The sequence below is a fragment of the Mustela erminea genome, chromosome 7, assembly GCF_009829155.1.
Source record: "Mustela erminea isolate mMusErm1 chromosome 7, mMusErm1.Pri, whole genome shotgun sequence".
Lineage (NCBI taxonomy): Eukaryota > Metazoa > Chordata > Mammalia > Carnivora > Mustelidae > Mustela > Mustela erminea.
The window spans coordinates 117193585-117217623 of NC_045620.1; the positions used below are offsets into that span (position 1 = coordinate 117193585).

The 24039-nt window shown below is 42.4% G+C and overlaps 1 protein-coding gene across 3 annotated transcripts in view; it reads left to right on the forward strand.

The window, feature by feature from the left end:
- CAPN13 (calpain 13) overlaps nt 1-24039 on the forward strand; it is a 79725-nt gene that overhangs the window by 12336 nt on the left and 43350 nt on the right. For 2 of the 3 annotated variants that reach the window (XM_032353054.1, XM_032353053.1), the window contains exons 2-5: nt 6767-6999; nt 16565-16643; nt 17199-17314; nt 21929-22065. In XM_032353054.1, coding sequence (XP_032208945.1) covers nt 6802-6999; nt 16565-16643; nt 17199-17314; nt 21929-22065 — 530 coding nt within the window. In that variant the 5' untranslated portion in view covers nt 6767-6801. Of the gene's footprint in view, nt 1-6766; nt 7000-16564; nt 16644-17198; nt 17315-21928; nt 22066-24039 lie in introns of those variants that run through there. The other variant, XM_032353055.1, reaches the window with a different exon arrangement.

A 24039-nucleotide genomic window follows, 5' to 3' on the forward strand; every position in this document is an offset into this window, starting at 1 on the left:
AGGCAGAGGTTTAACCCACTGAGTCACCCGGGTGCCCCATGAAGTTTATTTGATCAGTCTATTAATATTCACCCAGCCTGCTTATGCTTACTGTTTGTATGGCATATTTCTTTTCAGCCATTTATTGTCATTATTGTCAAGTTATCTCTGCCTTTATTTAGAGTGTCTCTTAAAGGCAGCATATAGTTGAGTTTCACTATTTTATCTCCTTTGTAAATCTCTGCCTTTTAATTGAATTTAACGTGTAATTATTGATATAGTTAGAGTTATGTCTATTTCTTATATATTTATCCACTGTTCCCCCTTTATTGACTTCGCTTGATTACGTGAATATGTTTTAGTATCCCATTTTAACTTCTCTATTGTCTTTGGGGCTATATCACTTTTTATTATTTTGTTAGTAGTTGTCTAGAGATTATAATACACATACTCAATCTTCCTAATTCTATCGTACCACTTGATGTAAAATACAGAACAGTTGCAGCCATATAGCTTCCTTTAATTCCCTGCTACTCTTCCTTATGTTATAGTTGTCGTATGAATTATATCTGCATACTTTGAAATCTCTCCAGACAATGTTATAATTTTTGCTTTAAACACACATATGTGTTTAAAAGAATTTAAGAGGAAAAAAACCAGTCTTGTGTATTTTTCATATATTTACTGTATACTGTTCCTGCAAATTCAGTTTTCCCTGTTATTCTTGCCCTCCAAATTGAAGAACTTCCTTTATCATTTCTTCTGAAACATGTCTTTGGATGATGAATTCTGTTAGATTTTGTTCATCTGAAATGTCTTTATTTCACTACTATTCCTGAAATATATTTCCACTGGATACAGAATTCTGGTTTGGCATGTCTTTCTTTCAACAATTTTATTATTTTTTAAGGGCTTATTTATTTTAGAGAGAGAGGGAGAGAGAGGATCCTTAAGCAGATTCCCCGCTGAACCCAAAGCTCGATCACGTGCCCTGAGATCATGACCTGAGCTGAAGTCAAGAGTTGGACACCCAACCAACTGAGCCACCCAGAGGCCCTACTTTCAGCAATTTTAAAGTTTTTCCACTGCTTTCTGTCCTTCATGTCTTCTGGTGACAAATCTGTAGTCTTTCACATCATTGTTCCCTTTGATTTCACATGTCATTTTTCTCTAGCTTCTTCAAGATTTTTTTCCTTATCTTTGGTTTTTCAACATCTTGATTAGGATGTGCCAGTCATGGTTTTCTTGACTTTTCAAGCTTCTTGAATTCATAAATTTGTCACCAAATTTGGGAAGTAATTGGCCATTTCTAAAATACTTTTTCTGATTTAATGTCTTGATCCTCATCTTCCTGGTTCTGCAACTACATGTAAGTCATACCTTTTGGTATTATATCACGTGTCCACCTATGGCTCTTTTCTTTTCTTTTGGATCCTTTCTTATTCTTTCCTCTTTTTTCACTTATTCTTTCCTCTGTCATCTTCACTCTGCTCTTAGGCCCATCCAGTGAATTTTTGTTTTAAGTTTTGTATTTTGCAACTCTTAAGTTCCCATTTGTTTTTTTTTTTTAATAACTCTCATCTCTCCATTGAGACTATCTTCTCATTCATTTCAAGTGTGTTTCCTTTATTTTATAATAGCTTCCTTAAAAATTTTTTTCAGATAATTTCTACATCTAGATCATTGCAAAGCTGGCACCTGTCAATTGTGTTTTCTCCTGAGAATAGATCATTGTGTCACAGTTCTTTAATTTTGAGTAGTTTATGATTCTATCCTGGGCAAAGTGAGTGTTACATAGAATCTGTGTTCTAGTATATCCTCTGGAGAACATTGATTTTTAAAAAAAAAGCAGGAATCATTATGATTAAGTTCAGACTATGCATTCAGGTACACCTTCTGTAAGGTGCTAAGTGCTTAAAAAATTTTCTCAGGATCATGTGTCTAAGAGGCAGAATGAGGACTTGAATTGGGATCTTCTAAAGCCATTTAACATTGGGGCTTTTCTTTCTTTCTTTCTTTCTTTTCCCTAGAGTCATTTAACTTCTGTGCATCTTTCCCATATGTTAATAAGAATTTTTCATTAAAGGACTTGCTCGTTATATATGTGTGTGAAACCCTGAAAGCAAACTTTTTTTTTTTTTTAAATTGAGGCCTTCTTGGAAGCTTTTGTGAATCTCCATAAAGACTATTTGATGTGAAATATTTTCCAAACCATTTGACCTCATAATCTGTTATTTATGGAGGCTTCTGCTCCACAGAACATACTTGAAAATAGCTGATTTGCAGCATTCATCCTACCAACACTTGTAAGAATTTTATAGAATACCTACTATATGCTGGGCCTGACACTAGGTGCTACCAGACCAAAGATATTATCGTCTAAGTATCCAAGACATTTCTGCCATTCGGGAGCCTTCATCATCTTTCCATGAATTTCAATAATGTTTACATACTCAGCACTGTTGGGTCATTTTCATTTGTGTTTACTGACATCCTTTGCCTTCTTCCTGAGGTCCTTATTGATATGCCCCCGTTCCTTTTTTTTTTTTAAGGTTTTTATCCACATTTTCATCATTTTTAAATTTTTTTTATTATGTTCAGTTAGCCAGCATATAGTATATGTCATAAGTTTTCGTTGTAGTAGTCAATGATTGATTAGTTAACCACTCCTTTTTGATTGCACGCTGCCTAAAATATGCACCCAGTGTTAGGGGAGTTATTGGAACAACCGGGGGTTAGTCACTACTATGGACTGAATTGTGTTCCCCCCACCAAATTAATATTTTGAAGCCCTAATCCCCACTGTGACTCTTTCAGGAGAGAGTTTCAGAAAGGAGGTGATTAAGGTTAAATAAGGTCATAAGGTAAAGTTCAATTCCAGCAACAAGACTGTGGTCTTATAAGGAGAGAAAGATATCTCTCTCCCTCGTCCTCCTTCCCCCTCTCTCTTTCTTTCTCTCTCTCTTACATGGGAGGACACATCAAAACTCTAAGGCAGAGAGTCCTCCCTAGAACCTGGACATGCTGGTCTCCTGATCTTGGACTTTCAGCCCCCAAAACGGTGAGGAGATACATGTCTGTTGCCTAAGCCCTCACTCTGTGGTATTTTGTTGTGGGCTGAACAGTCTAAGACAGTCACCCAGCTCAGCAGAGGACATGAGGAAGGACTGAATCAAACTCACTTTATAGACATTGTGGGGAGCAGGACAGGTTTCACAACCAAGTGCATCTCTTGCCTCCTTCTCATCCTAGTTCTGAAGCTTGATGCATCAGCTCACACCATCTCTCACATTAGGGACTTTACATAAGTCCCTTTTACAAAACTTTACAAAAGTTACATAAAAACTTTACAAAAAAACTTCACAAAAAGTTTACATAAACACTTTTGCCATTTTTTAGCTCCTCTTTTGCCATTTTTCTTGCCAGATTCAAGACATACCCCAGTAGTGAAACAGCTTTTTATCCTAAGTATCAGGAAGGTCTAATCTCTCTTCCTCTCTCTCTTTTTTTAACCTAAGCAGTTGAGTCTTCTCTTGCCTTTGTTTACCTTTCACAGTGAAGTAAGACAGAAAAAGAAATAAGCCCAAAAGCCCTCCCTAAAATGACAGACAGGAGAGTTGGTTGGCCTTTTCTGCTGCACACAAAAGTGAAATGTCAAGTTCTGTAGAAACTTCCTGCCTGAGAAAGTGAGTCTACAGGCTGTTTCCTGGCAAAGCCATAAGCAATTCAAGGGGCAACAGGGTGAACATGGTAGGTGTGAGGTCAGTGTGTGGAGTGGGGAGGCTCCCTCCCCTTCCTGTCTACCTTCTCTTTTCCCCATCAAGATTCTCTTCTCTCTCAGAGCAGTGGACCATCTCCTCCACCAACAGACACCCAGACCTGCCACTGTCCCCAGAGTCTTTACTTTCCTTCCCAGGCTGTCAGTTAGCAAGTACAGAGCAGTAGTAGAGCTGAGGACATGGGTGTGATGTCTCATCCCTGGCCCTCACCCCTGCAGGCCCATCTGAGACTAGCTGTCATTCCTAAGAACAAACCCTCATCTTAGAAGGTGTAGGGCATTCTACACAGTCCTTTCATAATCAAAATGATAATATTGCTAATAACCATTACTTAGTGACACTCTCTGTGTACTAGTCACTATGCTAAGTACTTGACAAGCATGGTTTCATCTGAGTCTTAAAAGAGTTCTACAACATGCACATTATTGTCATCATTTCACAAATGAGGAAAGCAGATATTATACGCGGACTCCTAACTGTCCACTACCCAATGATGAGCAGTGAGGGCCCTACAGATGGCCTGGGAACTGACTCCCGAAGGTAAGTTAAGCCTTTGCAAGATTCTGAAAGAAAGGTCAAGCCAAATTCTTCACACTCACTTGTATCTGCAGACTCCCTCTTACATCCCACAATTGTGTTAGTAAGAGTAACTACTATTTGGTTTCCCTAAACTAAAATTATCTCATTGCTGGAATTTATCGTACACTCTAATTCAATATTTTACTGAAAGGTAGGTGGCTCGGCAATGCTATATTGGTTCCACTGTCCTTGAGCATGTGTGGAGTTTGGAGACCCATTATTTTCACAACTTTCCATTATCAGGTGTCATTGCCTTTTTCTTGAATTGGCAATCAATGTCTATTACTGTTTTTTGCTCTTGAATGATACCTTACTGTTATTTTGGTTTTCTATATAATTTGTTGTGGGCTCTCATCTTAACCCTATAGTGAATGGTAAGGTACATTGACATATTTTCACTGTTATTTTCCAAGAGCTAGATTAAAGAAATGCATACAACATATTGGGCTAAACCAAATGAAATGACCTACATTCAAACATTTTTACTTTAGACAAAGCCATATGAAATGGACTATATTCAATAAATGTTTGACCTAAAAGATGACAGCTCATATGGTCTAACCTAATATGAATTATTCAAATTTCAAGTTATTCAAATTCAAATATAAATTATTTTTACCTCATTCATTAGACATTTGTGTGTGTGATTCCCTCCAAATATGTGTGTACAGTGACACTTTATAGATGATATTCTATGAATCTGTATTATCTAAATAATTCACAACATACTGTTACTATATGTTAACTGTAAGAACATTGCTAAGTCATTTTAAGTTTGCATGTTTTTTTAATGATCCAAGATCTTGATTGGAAGTTCATATTCTCTCTTCACGAGTTGTTCATTTATGTCCCTCTTTAGTTCTTTGTCATTACCTGATTCCTTTTTCCCGGTGCAGTGGGAATGGATAGGACCTATAGAGTTCAGGGTCTTCTGTGCAGTAGTCTGAGAAGCTTGACATGTACTACTTTAAGGGCTAAAGAAACTTTTTCAGTCCAACAGTCAATAAGGATTCAGATGCAAGTCAGCTTCCCTCACAGGTGGAGGATGTGATATACATTTTTGTGAATGGCATCAGTTACACACTTATGGCTTCCTGAACAAGAAATCTCAGACTTCCCTGACATCTCTTTAGGGAAATTAGGATGCTGACTTTTATTGAGTGCCCATTGTATGCCAGACATTCTTCTCATTTAATACCACAACAGACCCTGTGAGATTGGTACCATTAATCTGTACAGATGGAGAAGTAGGTTCACAGGCTTGAATACTACTCCGTATTAGGGACCAGTAGGTAGGTGGTGAGAGCCGAAGGCAAACTTTAAAATTCATTTGTTCACCATACTGCCTTTTTTTTCCCCGTCCCACATCTCCTTCCACAGCCCCCATATTTGATTCATCATGGAACCCTATTAGTTCTACCTGTAAAATGACACTAGGATCTGTTTTCCGACATTTTCACTACTAATGGTCTAACACTATCTCTACCATGAACACATGTAGCAGCATCCTAATCTTCTCCTTGTCTCAGTCCCTACCTATTCCCTTCATGTGACCTCTGACTTGCTCCACAATACACAGATCTGATCATGACTGACCTCTTCAACGTCCCTGTACTGCTTGCAGGGCATAAAACATGTCACAGTCCAGCTTTCCAACCTACTTTCCTGGCCATTTCTGCCAACATTGCTTATCCCCAGCTTCTACCTCACTGACCCCTCCAGATTGGCCCCCTCATTCTCTCTAACACCCATGACCTTTCCAATCCAATTCCTGGGCCTCCATGCTGTTGCTACTAAGGGAACCTGGACAGATTTATAATAATTTATACATATACACCCACCACTTCTCCACCTGGCATAGTCTTCTTCCTTCAAGGCCCCCTTCAAATGTCACTTCCTGTGGGAGAGTCATCCCAGACTTTCCCTGGCAGTTCATAGCTCCTCCCATTTATATCCACAAGACTTTGTACACATTTTTAATTAGACAGTTTCTGCTGAATGATAGCAAATTGTCAAAATGTCTTAACTATCTTTTCCACTTGATAATGAACCCCTTAGGGATAATGATCATGTCGTATTTATCTTTGGATTGCCAGCATTCAGAAAAGTGCCTGTCACAAGGTCAGCACTCAATAAATGTTCATTAATGTACAAATACCCCCCATAGTCTCTCATGCACATGACAGCATACTGAGCAGCTCTCTGGTACAGCAGATTGCGACTTGAACTGGGAGAAAGAATGCTTGAATTCTAGTCTGGGCTCACCCACCAATTGGCTCTGTCATTGGGGACAGAAGTGTTTTGGGTCTCAGTACTGTCACTTGTAAAAAGGGGCGGGGGACATCTGAGTGCCCTTCCAAGGCTCACATCTCACGATGCAAAGGACTTGACAATTTATTCCTAAAAAATATCTCTCTCTCTCTTGCCAGAAGGAAAAGGCTTTACCTATCTTCTAAGGAGAGTCATGGCATACAACCAAGAGCCTCTAGCCAAGACCCCTGTCATCAAATTCAATGGCCAGGATTTCACCTCCCTGCGGGATCGTTGCCTAAGCAGAGGCCTACCATTTGAGGATGAGACATTCCCTGCAGAGCCTTCTTCCATAGGTCTGCAGCTTCTCCAGGGAAAAGACCTCTCCAGCCTGAGGTGGGTGCGGCCAAAGGTGAGTGAGCCTCTACAGAACACATTCAGCACCACTGAGCTGCGCCCCTGAAAGAAGGATGGCCCAAACCAAATGGGAAGGAGAATGAGATTTATCGGGTCCGTCAGCTACAGTATTGTATCCTCAGGGGGACGGAAGGACCCTGTACCAGGAACCAAGACCCTTGCATTCTAACCCATTTCTATCACTGAGCATATCACTGTATTGCATGCCTCATGTTCTCATCTGTAAAATGGGAAACCGTGGGTAGGAAGATTGTAATAGTTGGTCTCATCTCCATAATTGAGCCCGTTTGTCTCCATCACTCCTTATTCTCTTCCTTATCAATGTCCTTATTTTTTTCTTTTTCCCTGTTGGAACTTAAAGGCAAGATATCACATCCATCACTTGTACAATAGGATTAATTTAAATTTAAATTCATTTAAATTTGTATTTTCAATCTTGCAAAGGCTTGATCACTTATAAAAGAATTCAGATATCAGCTATACAATTAGGAAGATATTTCAGGGCAACATTCAAAACGCCCTCTTCCCCTAGTATAGCAGATGGCTGCTAACTCAGCTCTGTAGTGAGATGAGCCCTCTGGGTTTTTCTAAACAATATTCAGGGCATGAATCCCCAAGAAAAATTTCTCAGCCCACTTAACATTCTTATAATCTCATCAGGGGCTATGTTGATGCAAAGGACCCAGGTGAGGGCCACTCTGGGGTCCTTAATGCCCAACTCTGTTTTTCTTGCTTCCAAAAGCAGCCAGCAGGATGTAGAACAAGAGAAAATAATATAATGTCTAGTAAGCTAATAATTACAATATCAGCAAGTGCTACCAAGCACTGATTAAATTCCAAGCACTCTACTTTCAGTAAATCCAGGTTAGGCTATACAGAAAGGGAATTTTCTGATGACATACAATAAGACATTGAACTCTGGAGTTGTCAAGTCTTGCCCTAACCTGAGACAGATTTGAGTTTCGGGGAGGGGAGGGTGTGTGGGGATCAGGTAGCGCTCAGCATTAAATGGTGGTACATCAGGCTTCCAGGATCTATCTCACCAGGAGAGGCATGAAGTTCCCAGCAACGATTCTCTTCTTCTGGCCTTCCCCTCCTACAGAGAGCTGAACAGAGAACTCTATTTAAAGTTTGGAAGGGTTATATTTTTTCCCTTTGTTATTTTTAGGAGCTGAGATTCTTTTAGAAAGTTTTTTTTCCCCCAAGGTGCTGAGTAATAGATGTGAGATCATATTTATAGTGTTAAAGAATTTATAACATTTCTATGTTGAAATGGAAGGGTTTCAGAGGGAGAGTTGGGAGTTTCTTATTATATGATTCTAGCAGCATCTCAGATTTTGTATTTGGGGGGCAAGGAGAAATTGAGGCATACGGAAGTGAGTTGACTTCCTGAGAATCCTGCCAGGGACCTGAAATAGGGGCATACAGAGGCAGCTATGTCTTACTTCCATTCTTCTCAGCAGAAAGCTGAGACAAATGCCTTCCTGTCCCTCATCACAACATTTACATTTCTATTTCCCTGAGTTTTTCATGTGTCTTCTCTTGCTTTGTCTCTTGTTCTTTCTCTGTTACATTAGGAAGAACACAGATTTAGATAGGTGATGCAACTTGCATAAGATGGCAGTTAGTGAGGGAAGGACCTGGGATTTAAATTAAGATTCTTCATTCCACACGGTGCACTTTTCTTCACAGGGGATTGTGTACCCAATAGGATTCTGTTAGGATTTGCATGAATGAATAAGTGTGAGTGGATGAAGGAATGACTCTATCTACAGGTCCTTGATGTGGGTTTCAAGCTCCATATGTGCAATTGAGAATCCGTAGGTTGACTTGTTTAACAAGTAGGATGGTAGATGAGAAGGCCAGTGAACTCACCCTTTCAAGATGGTGACACCCCAACTGCCAAAACTTATAGTTGTTCCTGGAAGGAGCCTTGGAAGAGGAGCCATGGTCAGTGTGGCTCAATTCTAGTTGTAAAAGCCAGTACTTACACACTGCTGACTATATGGCAGGCCTGGCTTTAGAGGATTTGACTCATTTAATCCTCACAGTGATGTTATAAGGAGGTATAATTATTAACCCCATTTTATGGATGTGAAATAGAAACAGACTTAAGTGACATGCCCAAAGTGGTATAGCTGGGATTTGAACCCTGGGCTCTGTCTCCAAGACCTGTTCTTCTATCACCACACTATCCTGTTTTCCATTAGGCCTCATCATAAGCTCATGTTGTGTTCTGGGCTCCTGTTGGCCACAAATATTTTGTGCATCAGTAGATTCCTCGCTTGTCTGGTAACCAAGAATCAATGTCCGTGTCATGTCCTACTTTCCATTTTTTAGGTGAGAAAGAATGGGGGTAAAAATGAAATGTTGTATGCGTTCCTCATATGGTTATTTTAAGGAATGAAGACAATACTCAGAAGAGTGTCTAGCACATTGTAAACACTTACCAAACACTAGCTATTGTTACTACAAATAATTTGGGAAGGATGTCATAGGGAAGCAGCCTCAGGGGCTGTCCTTTTGGATCCCTTGGGTTTTCACACTACAGTCAGCTTCTTCCCTCAAATAGTTTCAACAAACACTTTAAGGGGAGAAATGTAGGTCAGATGAAACCATTTGAGAACCTAGGGGAGCCTGGCAGGGAGTGTGGAGAATGACTTTCTTCTCGTGTTCTGCTAACTCTCGCTACTTTCAGAGGTTGCCTCCCAATCTAGAGTTTGCCCAGTCACTGTCCAGAGGTCTGCCTGGCACTCCTTCAAGTTCAACAATGTAATGACTGAGATGGTACCAAGGCTTCTGAGGCCATCTTCACATCCTCGGCTTTTCCAGAAAATGGGGACCTTCCATCCTCTAGGCAATTGTTAAGTCATCATGGATATCATTGAAATTGAGTACTCACTTGGGCTTGGTAGATTCACTAGTAGCCCAACAGTCAGGGGCATAAAACTAGACTCAGTTTTTTATGCCTTATACAAAAAAAGTTGTTTGATGTCCCATAATGTCCTCTCCCTCTTTTTTTCTCTCTGTCTCTGTCTTTCCTTCCGTCCTTCCCTCCCTCCAAGAGTCAACCTAATCCATTTTGCTGCTGGAATTTTGAAATAGAAGTTCCTTCATATCCTGCTTCATTCAGCTTCTCTTTGTTTAAGAAATTTCCAACCCACCCCTCATACTGTCTCCACTGGCAGGTGATCAGGTTCTAGAACAGCCTGGGACCCTGTGCTGAGCCAATGGCACTGATGAGACTCAACTCCTCATCAGCCTCAGCACTGCCTGTAACCCCCCCATGACAGCAAGAGACAATGCTGAGAATTAGACTTGTACATGGGGTATCTATTTGTTAATTTCCCTGAATGAAAGTTGACATTAGAGTGACTTCCTTTTAGAATTTTAATTTCATAAATAATAACAAATCCCATTTATCAAGTATACACATACATTAAGTATTAATCTAAGCACTTTACATATGACATTTCATTTAATTACCATCATAGTACTGTAAGGTAGCTAATATTATTATCCTTTTCAATAGATGATCACTGTCCAGTAGAACTTCCATGATGCAGAGTCTTTTGGAACCATTCAATACAGTAACCACTAGTTATATGTAGCTATTGGCTACTTATAATGTGGCTAGTGCAACTGAGGGATTGAAGATTAAATTGAATTTAAAGTAGTCACATATGACTTGTGGTTAGCATATTGGACAGCACAGAATTATGGGTATAGATCTTCACAGCAGAGTCACCAACACATATCAGACTGAGAGGCTGCAGTTTCATTTTTGCCCCCATTCTTTCATGACAAACATTTCATTTCTCAACTGAAGAAGGATCCGTGGGCCCAAAACACGTTCTCTGATGGGTGCTTAGAGCTCCAAACCCAACCCCATTATGGTTTCTGGCTCATGGCCACCCCAGAATGAAGTATCGCCTACCCAGGTAACAACTTTTCAACTTTTAAGTAGCCAGAGTGGAGTTTCTAAAAGGATCATTCACTAGAAATGATTCACCTTGGGACCAAAATGAGTTCTTCAGAAAAGGAAGAGATTAACAAAATAGGCATATAAGTGTAGGTTACAAAGGCAGCAGGTAACTGAAAGTGATAAAGTGATCATGCCCGAACCAAATGTCGTTGAGCCAAAGAACTTTGACACCAATAAAACAAAGCTCTCTAGCAAAAGTAGAAAAGGAGTAACACTGCCATCTGGCCCATCCTGAACTATGGCCACCCTCTGAAAGATACATTTAGCCTGTTTCTGAATGCCAAGATGATAAACCTGGTGTTCCCTCATCCAGGAGGCAGCACACCCTCTGGGACTGTGCATTAGCAGCCTCTGATGAATGCAAGAATCGCTCCAAAGTATACCAAGGGAGGTTGTAGGAAAAGACATGTCCAAAAGCGATCACAGGAGACTGCCTGGTCTGGTACCACCTAAGAGAGTATTTTCTAAGATTCTAGGCGTTCTTGCCTTAAATGTGCTTCTGATATATCTGATATAACACAGATTGCCCCAAAAAGTTTGCCTTGAGAAAGGACTTCTCAATGTGTGAAGTTTCTAAGATTACTTGTATGACTGTTTCTGATGGCTTCTGTAATAATCAAGGTTCTCCAAAGGAACAGTAATAATAAGATTTGTGCGTGTGTGTGTGTGCATTTGTGTGTGTGTGTGTATCCATCTATTATATTTATAAATACCTAGACTTAGCCCATTGATGTTTTTACTGTGAGGAACTGACCCACGTGGTTATGGGGGCTGAGAATTTCCACACGTCTGCCTTGTGCAACCTGGAGACCCAATCAAGCCAGTGGTGTAGTTTAGTCTGACTGGGGGCTGATGGTGTCATTCCCTGTCCAAGAGTAGGAAAAGACTAATGTCCCATCTTACAGTCAGGCAGAGAAGGGACAAATGCTCCCTTCCTCTCCCTTTTGTTTTATTGTGGTCCTCAGTGAATTGGGTGGTGCTCCTGGGCACTGAGGATCACAACCTGCTTTCCTTAATTCTGATTCAAATAAATGCTAATCTCATCTGGAAACACAGACACACTTAGAAACAATGTTTAGCTGAGTATCTAGGGACCCCATGATCCAGTCAGGTCATAAAAGTAACCATTGCGACTGCTTTCCATACAAGTGATGTCTCAGAGCCCCCGAAGAGCCCATCTCACAGAATCGGAAAACCCTGACAGGGAGAAGCCCCTGTCTGCTGGTGAGGTCAGTGGGGAAGAGCTAGGTGCTGTGGAGCTCCATTGCCTGCTTCACAGCCCATTCCTGTGGCTTCTGGAACAAAGTGCTCAGCTTCCCTGAACCTGTCCCTGGCCCTTGGTGGGGCCTCTGAATCCTTGGTGTTGCTGTGTACGACCTGAACCCAACCCCCGCCGACCCACTGAATCCTGGCTCTGGGAGGCAGCACCCAGCAGTCTGCCTGTCTGTGAAGGTCCCAGGAGACTGAGTCATGCTCAGGGAGGACACTGCTCCTTGCCATTCTTGTCACACTTCACTGCCCTGGTGTGCTCGACCCCCTGGTGACACCCACAGAGCACGGCCATTTCTCTCTCTATTTTTTTAAGATTGAATTTAAATTCCAGCTAGTTAACCTGGTGTGATATTAGCTTTGGGTGTACGATTTAATGACTCAACACTTCCAGACCACATCCTGTGGCGGTCCTCACAGCAGGTGTCCTGCTTCATCACCATCACCTGCTTCACCCATCGCTCCATCCCCTCCCCCAGTGACTATCAGTTTGTTCTCGATAGTGAAGAGTCTGTTTCTTGGTTCGCCTTTCTCTCTCTCTCTCTTTTTTTTCTCCCCTTTTTTCCCTCTGACTTATTTTGCTTAGCATAATATTCTCCAGCTCCATCCATGTTTCTGCAGATGGCAGGATTTCATTCTTTTTGATGGCTGAGTAATATTGTGAGGTATATACCTCTCTCTCACATCTCTATCCGTTCATCTTTACCTATTCTCTCAGCAAGTCAGCCCAGAGATGAAAATGCTTTTGGGTATAATTTCCATCTCTTTCTACTTCTCCTTTTTTAAGATTTTATTTATTTATTTGACAGAAACGAGAGATCACAAGTAGGCAGAGAGGCAGGCAGAGAGAGAGAGGAGGAAACAGGCTCCCTGTGGAGCAGACAGGCAGATGCGGGACTCTATCCCAGGACCCTGAGATCATGACCTGAGCCAAAGGCAGAGGCTTAACCCACTGAGCCACCAAGGCACCCCCCTACTTTTCTTTCTTTTCTTTTTTTTTTTTTTTTTAGGATTTTAGTTATTTATTTGACAGAGAGAGAGAGCGAGCAGGAGAGGGAATATAAGCAGGGGGAGAGGGAGAGGGAGAACCAGGCTTCCCACCGAGCAGGGAGCCCGATGTGGAGCTCAATCGCAGGATCCTGAGATCATAACCTGAGCCAAAGGCAGACACTTAACTGACTGAGCCACCCAGGTGCCCCCTTACTTCTCTTTAAAAAAAAAAAAAAAAAAAGGTTGTATTCATTTGAGAGAGAAAGAGAGAGCATGAGCAGAGGAAGGGGCAGAGGGAGAGAGACAAATAGACCCCTCGCTGAGCAGGGAGCCTGATGAGGGGCTCCATAAAAGATCCCGAGATCACGACCTGAACCGAAGTCAGATGCTCAACCCACTGAGCCACCTCGAGTCTCCATTTTGCACACTGAGCCCTTGTTAGATCACCCAACACCCATCTAAAGCCCAGGCTGGGGAAGAAACAGTCCCCTCAGAGGACAGGAGACACAAATGAAGATCTTGTGCCCAACTTTGATGCAGACGATTCTAGGGTTTGCCCCTAGACTTGCTACTGAATATTGATTTGCAATAATTGCCACTTCATTTTCACAGCATTAGGATGTCCTTTTGCCCCTGATTAGTTACACTTTTTTAATTTAAATTTTTATCATTTTAGTGAGTCAGAGAAAGTTGTGGTGCATTTCTTAGAAGTATATAAATTATTTCTCCTTTAGCCCGTGTAAATGCTATTTTATATTAATAAATATCCTGATATGAAACCATCCTGGTATCCTAAATCAGTAGTGTGTGTGTGTAGGTGTGTTGTGCTTTCATTATCTCAGGCTATACTGGCTTCTTAAAATAAATGGTGGCAATGACTTTCTTTTTGCCTTCTTTCTTATATTGAAAATTTAAGTGACGTAGGAATTGTCTATTCCCTGAAAGTTTGAGAGAATTCTGTAGGAAATCATACACCTTTAGAAGCCTTTACAGAGCTGTTAGGGGTATATTCTTTATCATCTGAAAATACTATCACAAGGTTATTGATTATTTTTTCAGTTTATTTACAAACTGGACTCGTTTTTGATCGTGTTCCTTTTAGTCAGAAAATCATCACTATTTTTAAATTCATTCATATAGAATTTTACATCATGTTTTTATATTGCTAAAACCTCATTTGTATTTCTAATTTTAGTTGGGTTTCTTTACCATCTTTGCCAAAGGTGGGGTCTATGTAAACCTTCTCCCCCAAATGGAATGAGTTATTTGCTTTCTTAATCTTGCTGTTTTTCTATATTAGAATTTGCTAATTGTCTCTTTTATCATTTTTTTTCTGCCTATATTTGAGTCCCTTTTCATCCTTCTAGCATCTATGAATTGACTGTTTAATTCATGTTTTTATTCTATCATGTTTAATAATGAATGCATTTGCGGCTCTGGGTTTGCCTCGGAGTATGGCCTTTTTAATTTTGCAAATATTACAGAAGAAGGGAATCAATATTTATTGACCATGTACCTTGTCTGATGTTCTGCTAAGTAGTCACATCCTTCCTCATTTGTAAAATGGAAAGACTCCTGCTTTGCAAGGCTAATGGGAGACGGTGGGTGTATAAAGCCCCCGGACCCCAGCAAGGCAACCAGTGCCTCGATTGCGTCTCCATTTTGCACATGAGGAAACTGAGTCTCAGCAAAGTCAAGGGAGTTGTTCAAGGTTACTCAGAGAGAATGAGCGGCAGGATGCCACACCAGGTCTGTGTGAATGCCTCTCAGCACACCCATTCCCACTCTGCAGTCCCTGACGGGAAACCAGTAACAAACAGCAGAGGAGAGATGGGACTATGGGCAGGTCAGGGAAGCTGAGCAAAGCTGTCTTTGCTCCCAGTCCCAAGCCCAGTGGCCTCTGCTCTCTCTAATTCCCACCAGTCGAGAATCTTAAGCATCTGCTCCCTGACAGCAAACCCCGGAGAGACTTCCACTTCCTTTTTGCAGGAGAAAGTGGGGGACAGCTAGTAGAAGCGCCCCGAATTGTTTAGAACTGGGCAAGTTGCTCCCTCTCTGGCCCTGCAGTAGTCTGCCCTGCTCATTTGTGTTGGGGGAGTCCCCACGTCTGCCTAGGCATGGGTATTCTCCCGGGGAGGGCTTGGAGCCCAGATGTAGGTAGATGGTGGGCACCTATGCATCTCCACCTGGGGAGGGTCTGGGCATGAGTGCATTTCTCCTGGGCTCCCCCAAGAGGCCAGCTTTTTGTACAGAAGGCAGTGGGAGCATGTTCAGGGTGGGGCAAGCTGGGCTGAGGTGTTTGCAGACATGCACACCTTTGTTTGCCTTTTGGCGTCCCCACCAGGAAACTGGCAGTTTATAAAGGGCTGGCAGGTGTCTCAAGGCACAGGGCTCTGCACATTCACGGCTGTTGAGGAAATAAATCCATTTCCACTTTGTGGCCCTGTTCTCTGGGGACTTATTTGTCAATGTGAGAAGAAATGATACAGGAACAATTACCAGAGTATGCAAATGCAAAATTATGCAGTGGAAATGTAAGAAGAGCCCCAGGCACAGAGAAGGCGCTGAAGGTAATCCTGCAGACTTCCAGTAGGGGAAAGCTGGGGAGTGCCTGGGGACCCTGGGCCCAAGCAAGTCCCTTCAGGAGCTCTAACAATCCTTGTGTCTCCTGAGAGTTCCCGCAGATTCTCCCCAGACATGGTAGCCCTGCAGATCCCTCTGGCAAACCCCTTTCTAAGGCTGCCAGGGTCTCTGAGTGTCAGAATTCAGGACACGACTGGGCACGGTGTAACAGCAGCCAAGACCAGGGATTCGGGGTCTTCCAGAATCTTATATCTTATATCTATCCTGTAGAGCACGTGGCTAGACTTGAACCTGGATCCCAGAAAGCCTATATTGACTTCTGAGAGGGGGCATTCCACAAGGAAAGTTTTATTATGCTTATAAAAGTGTCCTGTAATAAATATATCTCTTTTGGGCGGGTTATTTATAACCTGTTACTAAAACACTGCTTGTTGGAACTGGGAGGGCTCTTTGATGTAAGGATCCCGAGTCCTTATTTATGTTCCTCTCCTCATGCAATTTGCTTATTGCATGTCTTGCTTGTCTAGTCAGTTACATGCGCCACCCCTTTGACACCTGCCTTGCTGATAGCCATCAAACCAGAAGAATGAGGGAAACGTTCCTAACTCAGATTTTAGGCACCTATTTAAGAATTAACTTTACCCCTCAAAGACAAAGTGAGTGATGTCTTAGGCACCACCTGGAGACACCGAGGAATGAAAGATGATCATGGCTTTTCTCCCTCTTGCCTAAGGATATATTAAATGGGAAATCAGAGCCTCACTTCATCCTGGAAGGTGCAAGCAGATTTGACATCCAACAAGGAGAAGCTGGTAAGGACTCAACAGCTTTCCTCTGGGCCCTGGAATAAGCAGGCTGCCTGAAGTCAGCCTCCAAGTAGGGAGAGACAAAGGGTGGTGCCTACCCAGACCTCAGAGTTCTACCCCAGCTTCTGAGGAGGCAAGAGCATCATCCTTGGTGCTGCTGTGGATGGACTCTTCACTCTGGCAACAACATATCCTGAAACTTCAGCTCTGGGCATCGCTGGCAGAATGAGAATCAGAGGCAGGTTGGCCCACCTGCCCTGCAGAAGCCTGGCTGGGTCTCTCCTCACTTTCCTCATCATTGCCATTTCCACCCCTTGAATCCCCTTTACCTTCGTTCCAGCCATGCCCACCTCCATCATCCCCACACCACTAAACCCCATCACCACCAGCTCCTTCTCTATCTTGTTTGGATCTGGCCCTAGTGAGACCTTGCCCAGTTCTCACTACTCGGATAGGGGAAAAAAAAAAAAAAAGCATTATTCAGAAGGAGGCATATGGAGACCTGTGGAATGTGTGGGGTGGGGCTTCAGTAGAACTCTCATGGCTTACATTCCCTTGCAGGAGATTGCTGGTTCCTGGCAGCGCTGGGCTCCTTGACTCTGAACCAGCAGCATCTGCAGAAGATCCTGATGGACCAAAGCTTTTCACACCAGTATGCAGGGATCTTCCGTTTCCGGGTATGTGCACTGCTGGGATGCTCCTTAGGTGGATGGGTTCTCTGAAAGCACAGGGAGGCGAGCATCTTGAACACCCTTGTGGTCTGCTAGCTTAAGATGGAAGAGTCACCTATGTGTTAATTACTTTGTCTCTATTAAAGGACTTGAGCTCAACATCTGGCAGCAGAGAGGAAGCATGAGAGTAAAAAATAAATGTTTTCATGTAAATAAATAGAAATGGCAGAAACAATTAGCAAAAAAAAAAAAAAAAAAAAGTCATTAATCAAGAGCCCTGTACATCATTGAGCCTTTGTCTCTGTTGATCCCTGTGCCATACATATTTTGCTATTTGGATTACAGGAGCTTTAGAATCAGATGCAACATCTGGTAGAATAAGTTTTCCTTCATTATTCTTTCCTCAAAAATATCTTGGTAATTCTTGCATATTTATTTTTCCATGAGAATATTAAAATCGTTGTGTCTAATTAAAAAGAGACGCCACTGTGATGCAGAGTGGAGCAGCACTAAATTTATGTATTAATTTGGAAACATCACATTTTTATTATTTTAATTATTCCTTCCCAGAAACGTGGTCTATCTTTCTATCTATTTAGAACCTCAATAAAATGTTTTTAAGCCCTTCAATAAAATGTTATAGTTATGTTTCCATATTGATGTGACAGCCTTCTCATTAAATATATACCCAAATATTTTACAATTTTGTAGCTAGTATGAATGAGATTTTCCCCCTTCATTTCTAACTAGATGTTGCTGACAAGAGGAAAGCCACTCCTTATTATATATTAAATGATATCTAACCACCTTACCAAGTTCCTTGATTAGTTTCATTTTTTGTATGTGTTTTTTTAATTAACTGATATTCTCTGTAAATAAAGATAATTTTGTCTCTATTTTTAATATTTCTAGAACTCTCTTTGCTCTGTTGTATTAGTTAGAGGGTCACAATCTTAAATAAGAATGACAAGAGCAAAGTCCTATGTTCTCCTGATTTTAGTGATGTTCTCTCCTGCTGTGCCATTTTTTTTGATGCACCGTGGGATTCAATTTGATAAAATTTTTATTAGAATTTTTGCATCAATATCTTATATAGAATTGTTTTCTAGTTATTTTGACTATGTTGGAGTTAGGCTGGCTTTTTATACTGTGTCCATTGACTTTTACATACCTCGATCTGAGATAATTTGAACAATTGGTTGTTAATCATTGCTTATCTGTTCTTTCAAAGTAAAACAGACAATAGTTAAATCATCGGGAACTACCTGAATTAATTGTAAGATAATATACTTTTGGTTTTTGCTAAGTTTTGGTAGTAGAGTTTTAGATTATTTAAATTATGATCAGAGAATATATTGATAAAATCTCTACATTTGGGGGACTTATTAAGGTTTTATTTATGTCAATTCTACAACAGTTTTTGCAAATGCTTCATGGACATATGAGAATATCCGGTGGGCAAAAGTTTTACATGTGGACTCAAGCTTTCCAATTTGCAGATTGTTGTTTCTGCAGTTAACTTTTTTTTTTTAATCTTGGCTTATTTTTTTTTGTCTGCTTGATTTAATCAAGTCCTAAAAGAGGTGAATTGAAGTTCTTCCCCAGAGCTATACCTTGGAGGGTTCCTCTTATGTTTTCAGATGTTTAGGCTTTAAACTTTTCCTGTTCTATTCTGTGATGCCTAAAGGTTTATGTTCTTGCTATCCTGTGGTTGGAGTAAAGTCCACACGCTATCCCTCTTTTTTGTATTTAATGCATTGGGCTTTGAATTCCTTTTTATCTGATATCCGCATTGCTACTTCAGCTTCCTGTCATTTATGTTTTCCTGTTACCACTTTGTTCATCCTCAATTTCACTGTCACCATGTTTCTTATACAAAGCATATTTAAACCTCACCACCCGCCATCACTGCTTTCACCCTTCATTCCCTTTTAAGATTTTTGTTCTAATTTCATCCTCGTTAAGTAAGTAGTTCCTTGAATGATTTCTTCCAATCACATGGGTGTTTTTTGGTGCTCTTACTTATGAATAATATGCCAGTTGGGTTTGGGATTCTTGGATCCCATTCCCTTTCCTCAAATATCTGTAAACTCTTCCTTTGTCTCCTAGTTCCAATGTTGCAAAAGAAAAATCCAATGCTAATCTACGCTCTTGGCTTTGTTCGCAACATGCTTTTTCAAACTGTGAGCTTAGGAGAGGTACTCTCTCTCCTTGGTGTTCAGAAGTTTCTCTGGAATGTGTCCCAATGTGTGCCTTTTTGAAATTAATCTTGTCTGGAATTCAGTGAGCCCTCTCATTCTGAAGACCTACCTCCTTTTCCTGCTCAACTAAACATCCCTTCATTATCTCTGGGTGTCCTCCATTATTTTGATCTCTCTTCCTGAAGTTCAACTATTTGCATACTAGAGCTTCTAACAAGTTCCCGGGGGATGCTGATCCTGGTGGTCCAAGGAACTAAACAAGGAGTAAGCTAAAAGATACAAGGTTTACTGTCGGAGCTCACTTCAGCCTGCAAGTATTGGTAGTAACACATGGTTAGGAGAAACTGAGGCCCAGACGGAACTCTCTCTGCCCTTCTGAATGGTGAGAAATTTCCACAGTTCTCCAGAAAAAGCTGAAGTGTTGACTTCTATACATCTGTTCTCATCACTCTGAGCTTGGGTGCTACACTCTGGAAAGAATCCAATGCCCCCCAAAATAATAAAAATTAAAATTAAAATTAAATTTAAAAAAAAAATCCAATGCCCAGGCAGCATGGCTGCTTTGCCCAAAACACTTCTTCTGGCATCCCTCAGACGCGTGGGTGCTGACAAAATGGCACCAGCATGCCTCTTTGAGGGTCCAGACATTATTCATATGCCAGCCCTCCTCACCTAATGGGGTGAACCAGGAAATGCACATCGGTGGCCTCATTCTCGACCCGTTCTGGGAACAAGATCTTATCTGGTGCTCCCTTTGTATAAGGATAGCAAATTTGGTCAGCATTACTCATGTGGGAATACCGGGGTGGAGGGGACTTCTCAGTGAAAACCAACCAGAGGAGCTCATTCAAGTCAGAACTCACTCATTCCTGATTGTCTGCGCTGCACCAGCCACTATCCTAGGTGCTGAACAAAGAAGCTATGGAAAAATAGTTTCTCCGTTCAAAGCTGGATCTCATGTTCACCATCTCATCTGACCCCAGTCACGGCCCTAGGAGGATGTTCTTTATCACCATTTGACAGATGAGAAACTGAGAACACAGAGAAACTGAGACTCAGAGAATTCAGTGTCTTATGCAATATCCAGTTGTTCAGATAACTAAAGGGAAAACCAGGACTCAAGCACAGTTCCGGTGATTGGCCACTGTCTGCTACAATTTGCTATCCAGATCACACTGTTTTTCCAGTACCCCACTTCTAGTTTTCCTTGGCATCTCAAACATGTTTCCTGGTCTCCCTCCTGGTAACACCCCTGTTGGCTCTTAACCTCACCTTTCTACACAATTGACTGCATTAGGGACCCAAATCACAGCTGTGCCAGAACCAGCTGCAGCGTGCTGAGCTCATTAATGACCACAAAAACATCTTTGCTTGGTCTCCACTGACATCTCTGTCTCTGTCTCCAACTCTACTTAGAAAGTGCGTCCTCAGCTGGATGCAGTGGCCCAGCATCTGGGATATCCAGCTGTGGAAAAGGCCATGCGGATGGCTTCCCGTCACTCTCCAACAGATGAGAGATCACATCCACCCAGCTTTACTCTGAGCCCACCTGTCAGAGACTTGCCTTCATCAAGGCTCAGACCTGAAGCTAGAAGGCCAGCTGCTTATCCGGCACAGGGGAGACCAATGAAGAAACTCCAAAAGGCTGGCTTTGTTAGGAATTTTCCTCATTTGGTGATGTCCCCCGGTGAACCATTAAGAGCTGAACACTGAAGATTAAAGCGGTCTGTTTCGGAGAGGAACATCTGGTTCATTTGCACTCTTAGCGGTAGCGGCACCACTCAGTTTCATTTCTGCTGCTCTGAAGGCTGGGCCAGCTTCAAATGAGCTGAAGGGGGCCAGAGCGAGCCTGTCACTGCTCAGTCCTCCTGAGCAATCCTCATCATCCAGCCTTCAGGCCCTTGCCCACACTGTCCCTGCCATCTGGGATGCCTTTCCTACCTCCTTGCCACCTGTTTAAGTCCTGCCTCCTCCTTTGAGGCTTTGGCTCCCAATAGGCTCTCCTCTCCCCTGTGATGACACTCTGTATCTACCAGTCTCCTTATTGTTCAGCATCTGTTCCATCTATTGCCATTTTGTGCCCAAGGTATACTGGAAAGTCTCCCATGTGTCTGAAGCTCCTAGAGGACTTGCCAAAGTGAGGCCAGAATTAGCAGCAAAGCGTAACTAAAACCCAAGTCTCTCTCCACGCAGCCTGTATTTTCCTTGACTCACTTGATCTGTGACTCATCTGTCCAGTGCAGTTGACATGCCTGGCCCCTGTCCACTGACCTGGGCCAGGACTTTGTTTTGGATAGAGTTTGTTGTGACACTGATGAGGTCATGTCATGACAGTGGTTATCATTTGGCATGGGCTGGGGGTCCAGAAGCTCCCTTTGGCCCCGGTTCCACTAAGGCATATATTTCATCTCTCTTCCAGTTCTGGCAGTGTGGCCAGTGGGTGGAAGTGGTGGTTGATGATCGCCTGCCTGTCCTGAAAAAGGAGTACCTCTTTGTGCGTCCTCGCAGCAACAACCAAGAGTTCTGGCCCTGCCTGCTGGAGAAAGCTTATGCCAAGTAAGTGTAGCCCACCCCTCTGACCAGGGCCTCAGTGCTGCCTTGCCTGCTCCGCTGCTGGCCCTGATGGATGCGGCATAGCAGCTCACCCTAGGATTTTTGGCAACTCTGCATGCATGTGATGCCCTGGGAGCATCAGAGCCATTGCCACTGGGCTGGGCATCCCCCATAAAAAATCACTGCCTGCAAGGCTGTGTTGGGGCCAAGGGAGGAACCCAGAGACACATAGCAAGGGGTGGGCAGGGCAGGACTGACAGAGGTATGTACTAATAATAATGTTTTTGCAAGGGCTGGGATAAGAGCCCAGGTATCGCTGATGGTCAAAATCTGAGGGAAGGACAGAGAGAGAGAACATTCTTGAGTTTCTGACTCACAGAGAGTCAAGCTGACGTTGTATAGAGGACGGGGCATTGAGTGAGGCCTTGAAGGTTGGATAGAATTTAAGCAAGAAGAAAGGGGATGTGTTGGAGAGTTCTTCCCAACCATGGGATTGATTCAAGCAAAGACCTAGGGGCAAGACAGCTCAAAGTGAGGCCAGGCAGTTGGGGGCTGGTATGACTACTATGAGATGGTATCTGTGCTGGGGGGTGGGGTAGGCAGTGCAGGCGTCGCTGGTTGTTCTATGGTCCAAGTGTCATGATGCAAGGACTACCTTCTAGTGTTAACAAGCTCAAGTTCACCACAATTCATATGTTTTATTTAGACTCTTTGAGTTGCATGTATTCAGAAGATGTGTACTGAGTATTTAACCACAGGTCAGGCATCGTGCTTGGCACAGGGACAAAGATTCTGAGACTGGCTTAAGTAGGTGTGAGCATGAGTATGTGTTAAGTGGGAATGGTCAATGTCACAGAGAACTGTGCAGGACATATCAGAGCTAGAAGTCAATGCTAAGAGACAAAGGGACCATCCCTTTCAGGAGAAAATGAATTAGTGGAGTATCACCAAATCAGGTTCTCTAAAGATCATCATCACCAACCAAATTTTACAGGACGGGAAGCCAAGACTCTCGGTAGTCACGTGATGATGATCGCTAGCCTGAATCTGCTCTGGTTTTCAGTGATTTGCCCAGGGACATGATTTAGTAAGACTGAAGACCCTGCTGGGTCCAGTCCTGGGCCCGAAGGATGTTAAAAACCCCACAGACCATGCTAGCACTCCAGTCCCTGTCCTTCTAGAGATCATGATCTGAACAGCCATGTATCTCGAGAGCTCTTTTTTTTTTTTTTTTTTTTTTTGCATTCTGTCTGTTGAGCCTATTTGTAGAAAACTAAAGCTATTGCTCATTGCTCATTTCCAGTGTCAAGAAGAGCTGTTCATTAGCATTTGAGAAGGAAGCCTAGCTAGCAGCCCAGGTTGTTGAACCGATCCATATGTTCAGGGAGGTTAATTTGCTTCTAAGCTACTTACCCAAACACTGCCATTTCTTTCCAGTATGGATTCAGCTCTCACTACTTCAGGGCTTCGGTTTTTTTTTTTCCTTCTGTGAAAAGGGGAGCGTGCCAGTTCACTTGGAGAATTAGAAACCTCGTGGAATGAAATGATGACTTTGACCCCATTTTGTTAACAGTCGACCTAAAGCCATCATTCAGCTTGAAAAGAAAATGGGAAACTGGACCCGGAATCCACATTCCGCCGCCTAAAGAAATCTAGTGGAGGGTCCAATGTTTCAAACTAGTAAGCTGTTTAAAGGCTTTCCCCTCTATCCGAAGAAGGGAACCATAGAATGAAGGAGTGAGTGCAATGGAATGAGAGCTCTCGGGGCTAGAAGGAGGCTCTGTCAGCCTCAAGTCCTGCCTCCTCCTTTGAAAGATGAAGAAACTGATATGCAGAGCACCCCAAGGTCACGTGGTGTTTGGGACCAAGCTGGGATGAGAACCGTTCCCCTCGCCCCAGGTTTTTCCATCATCCCTTAATGCTGTCAGTTTTATGTTAAAAAGATTTGTGTTTTTGCTTCTTTGGAACTCAGAGTCA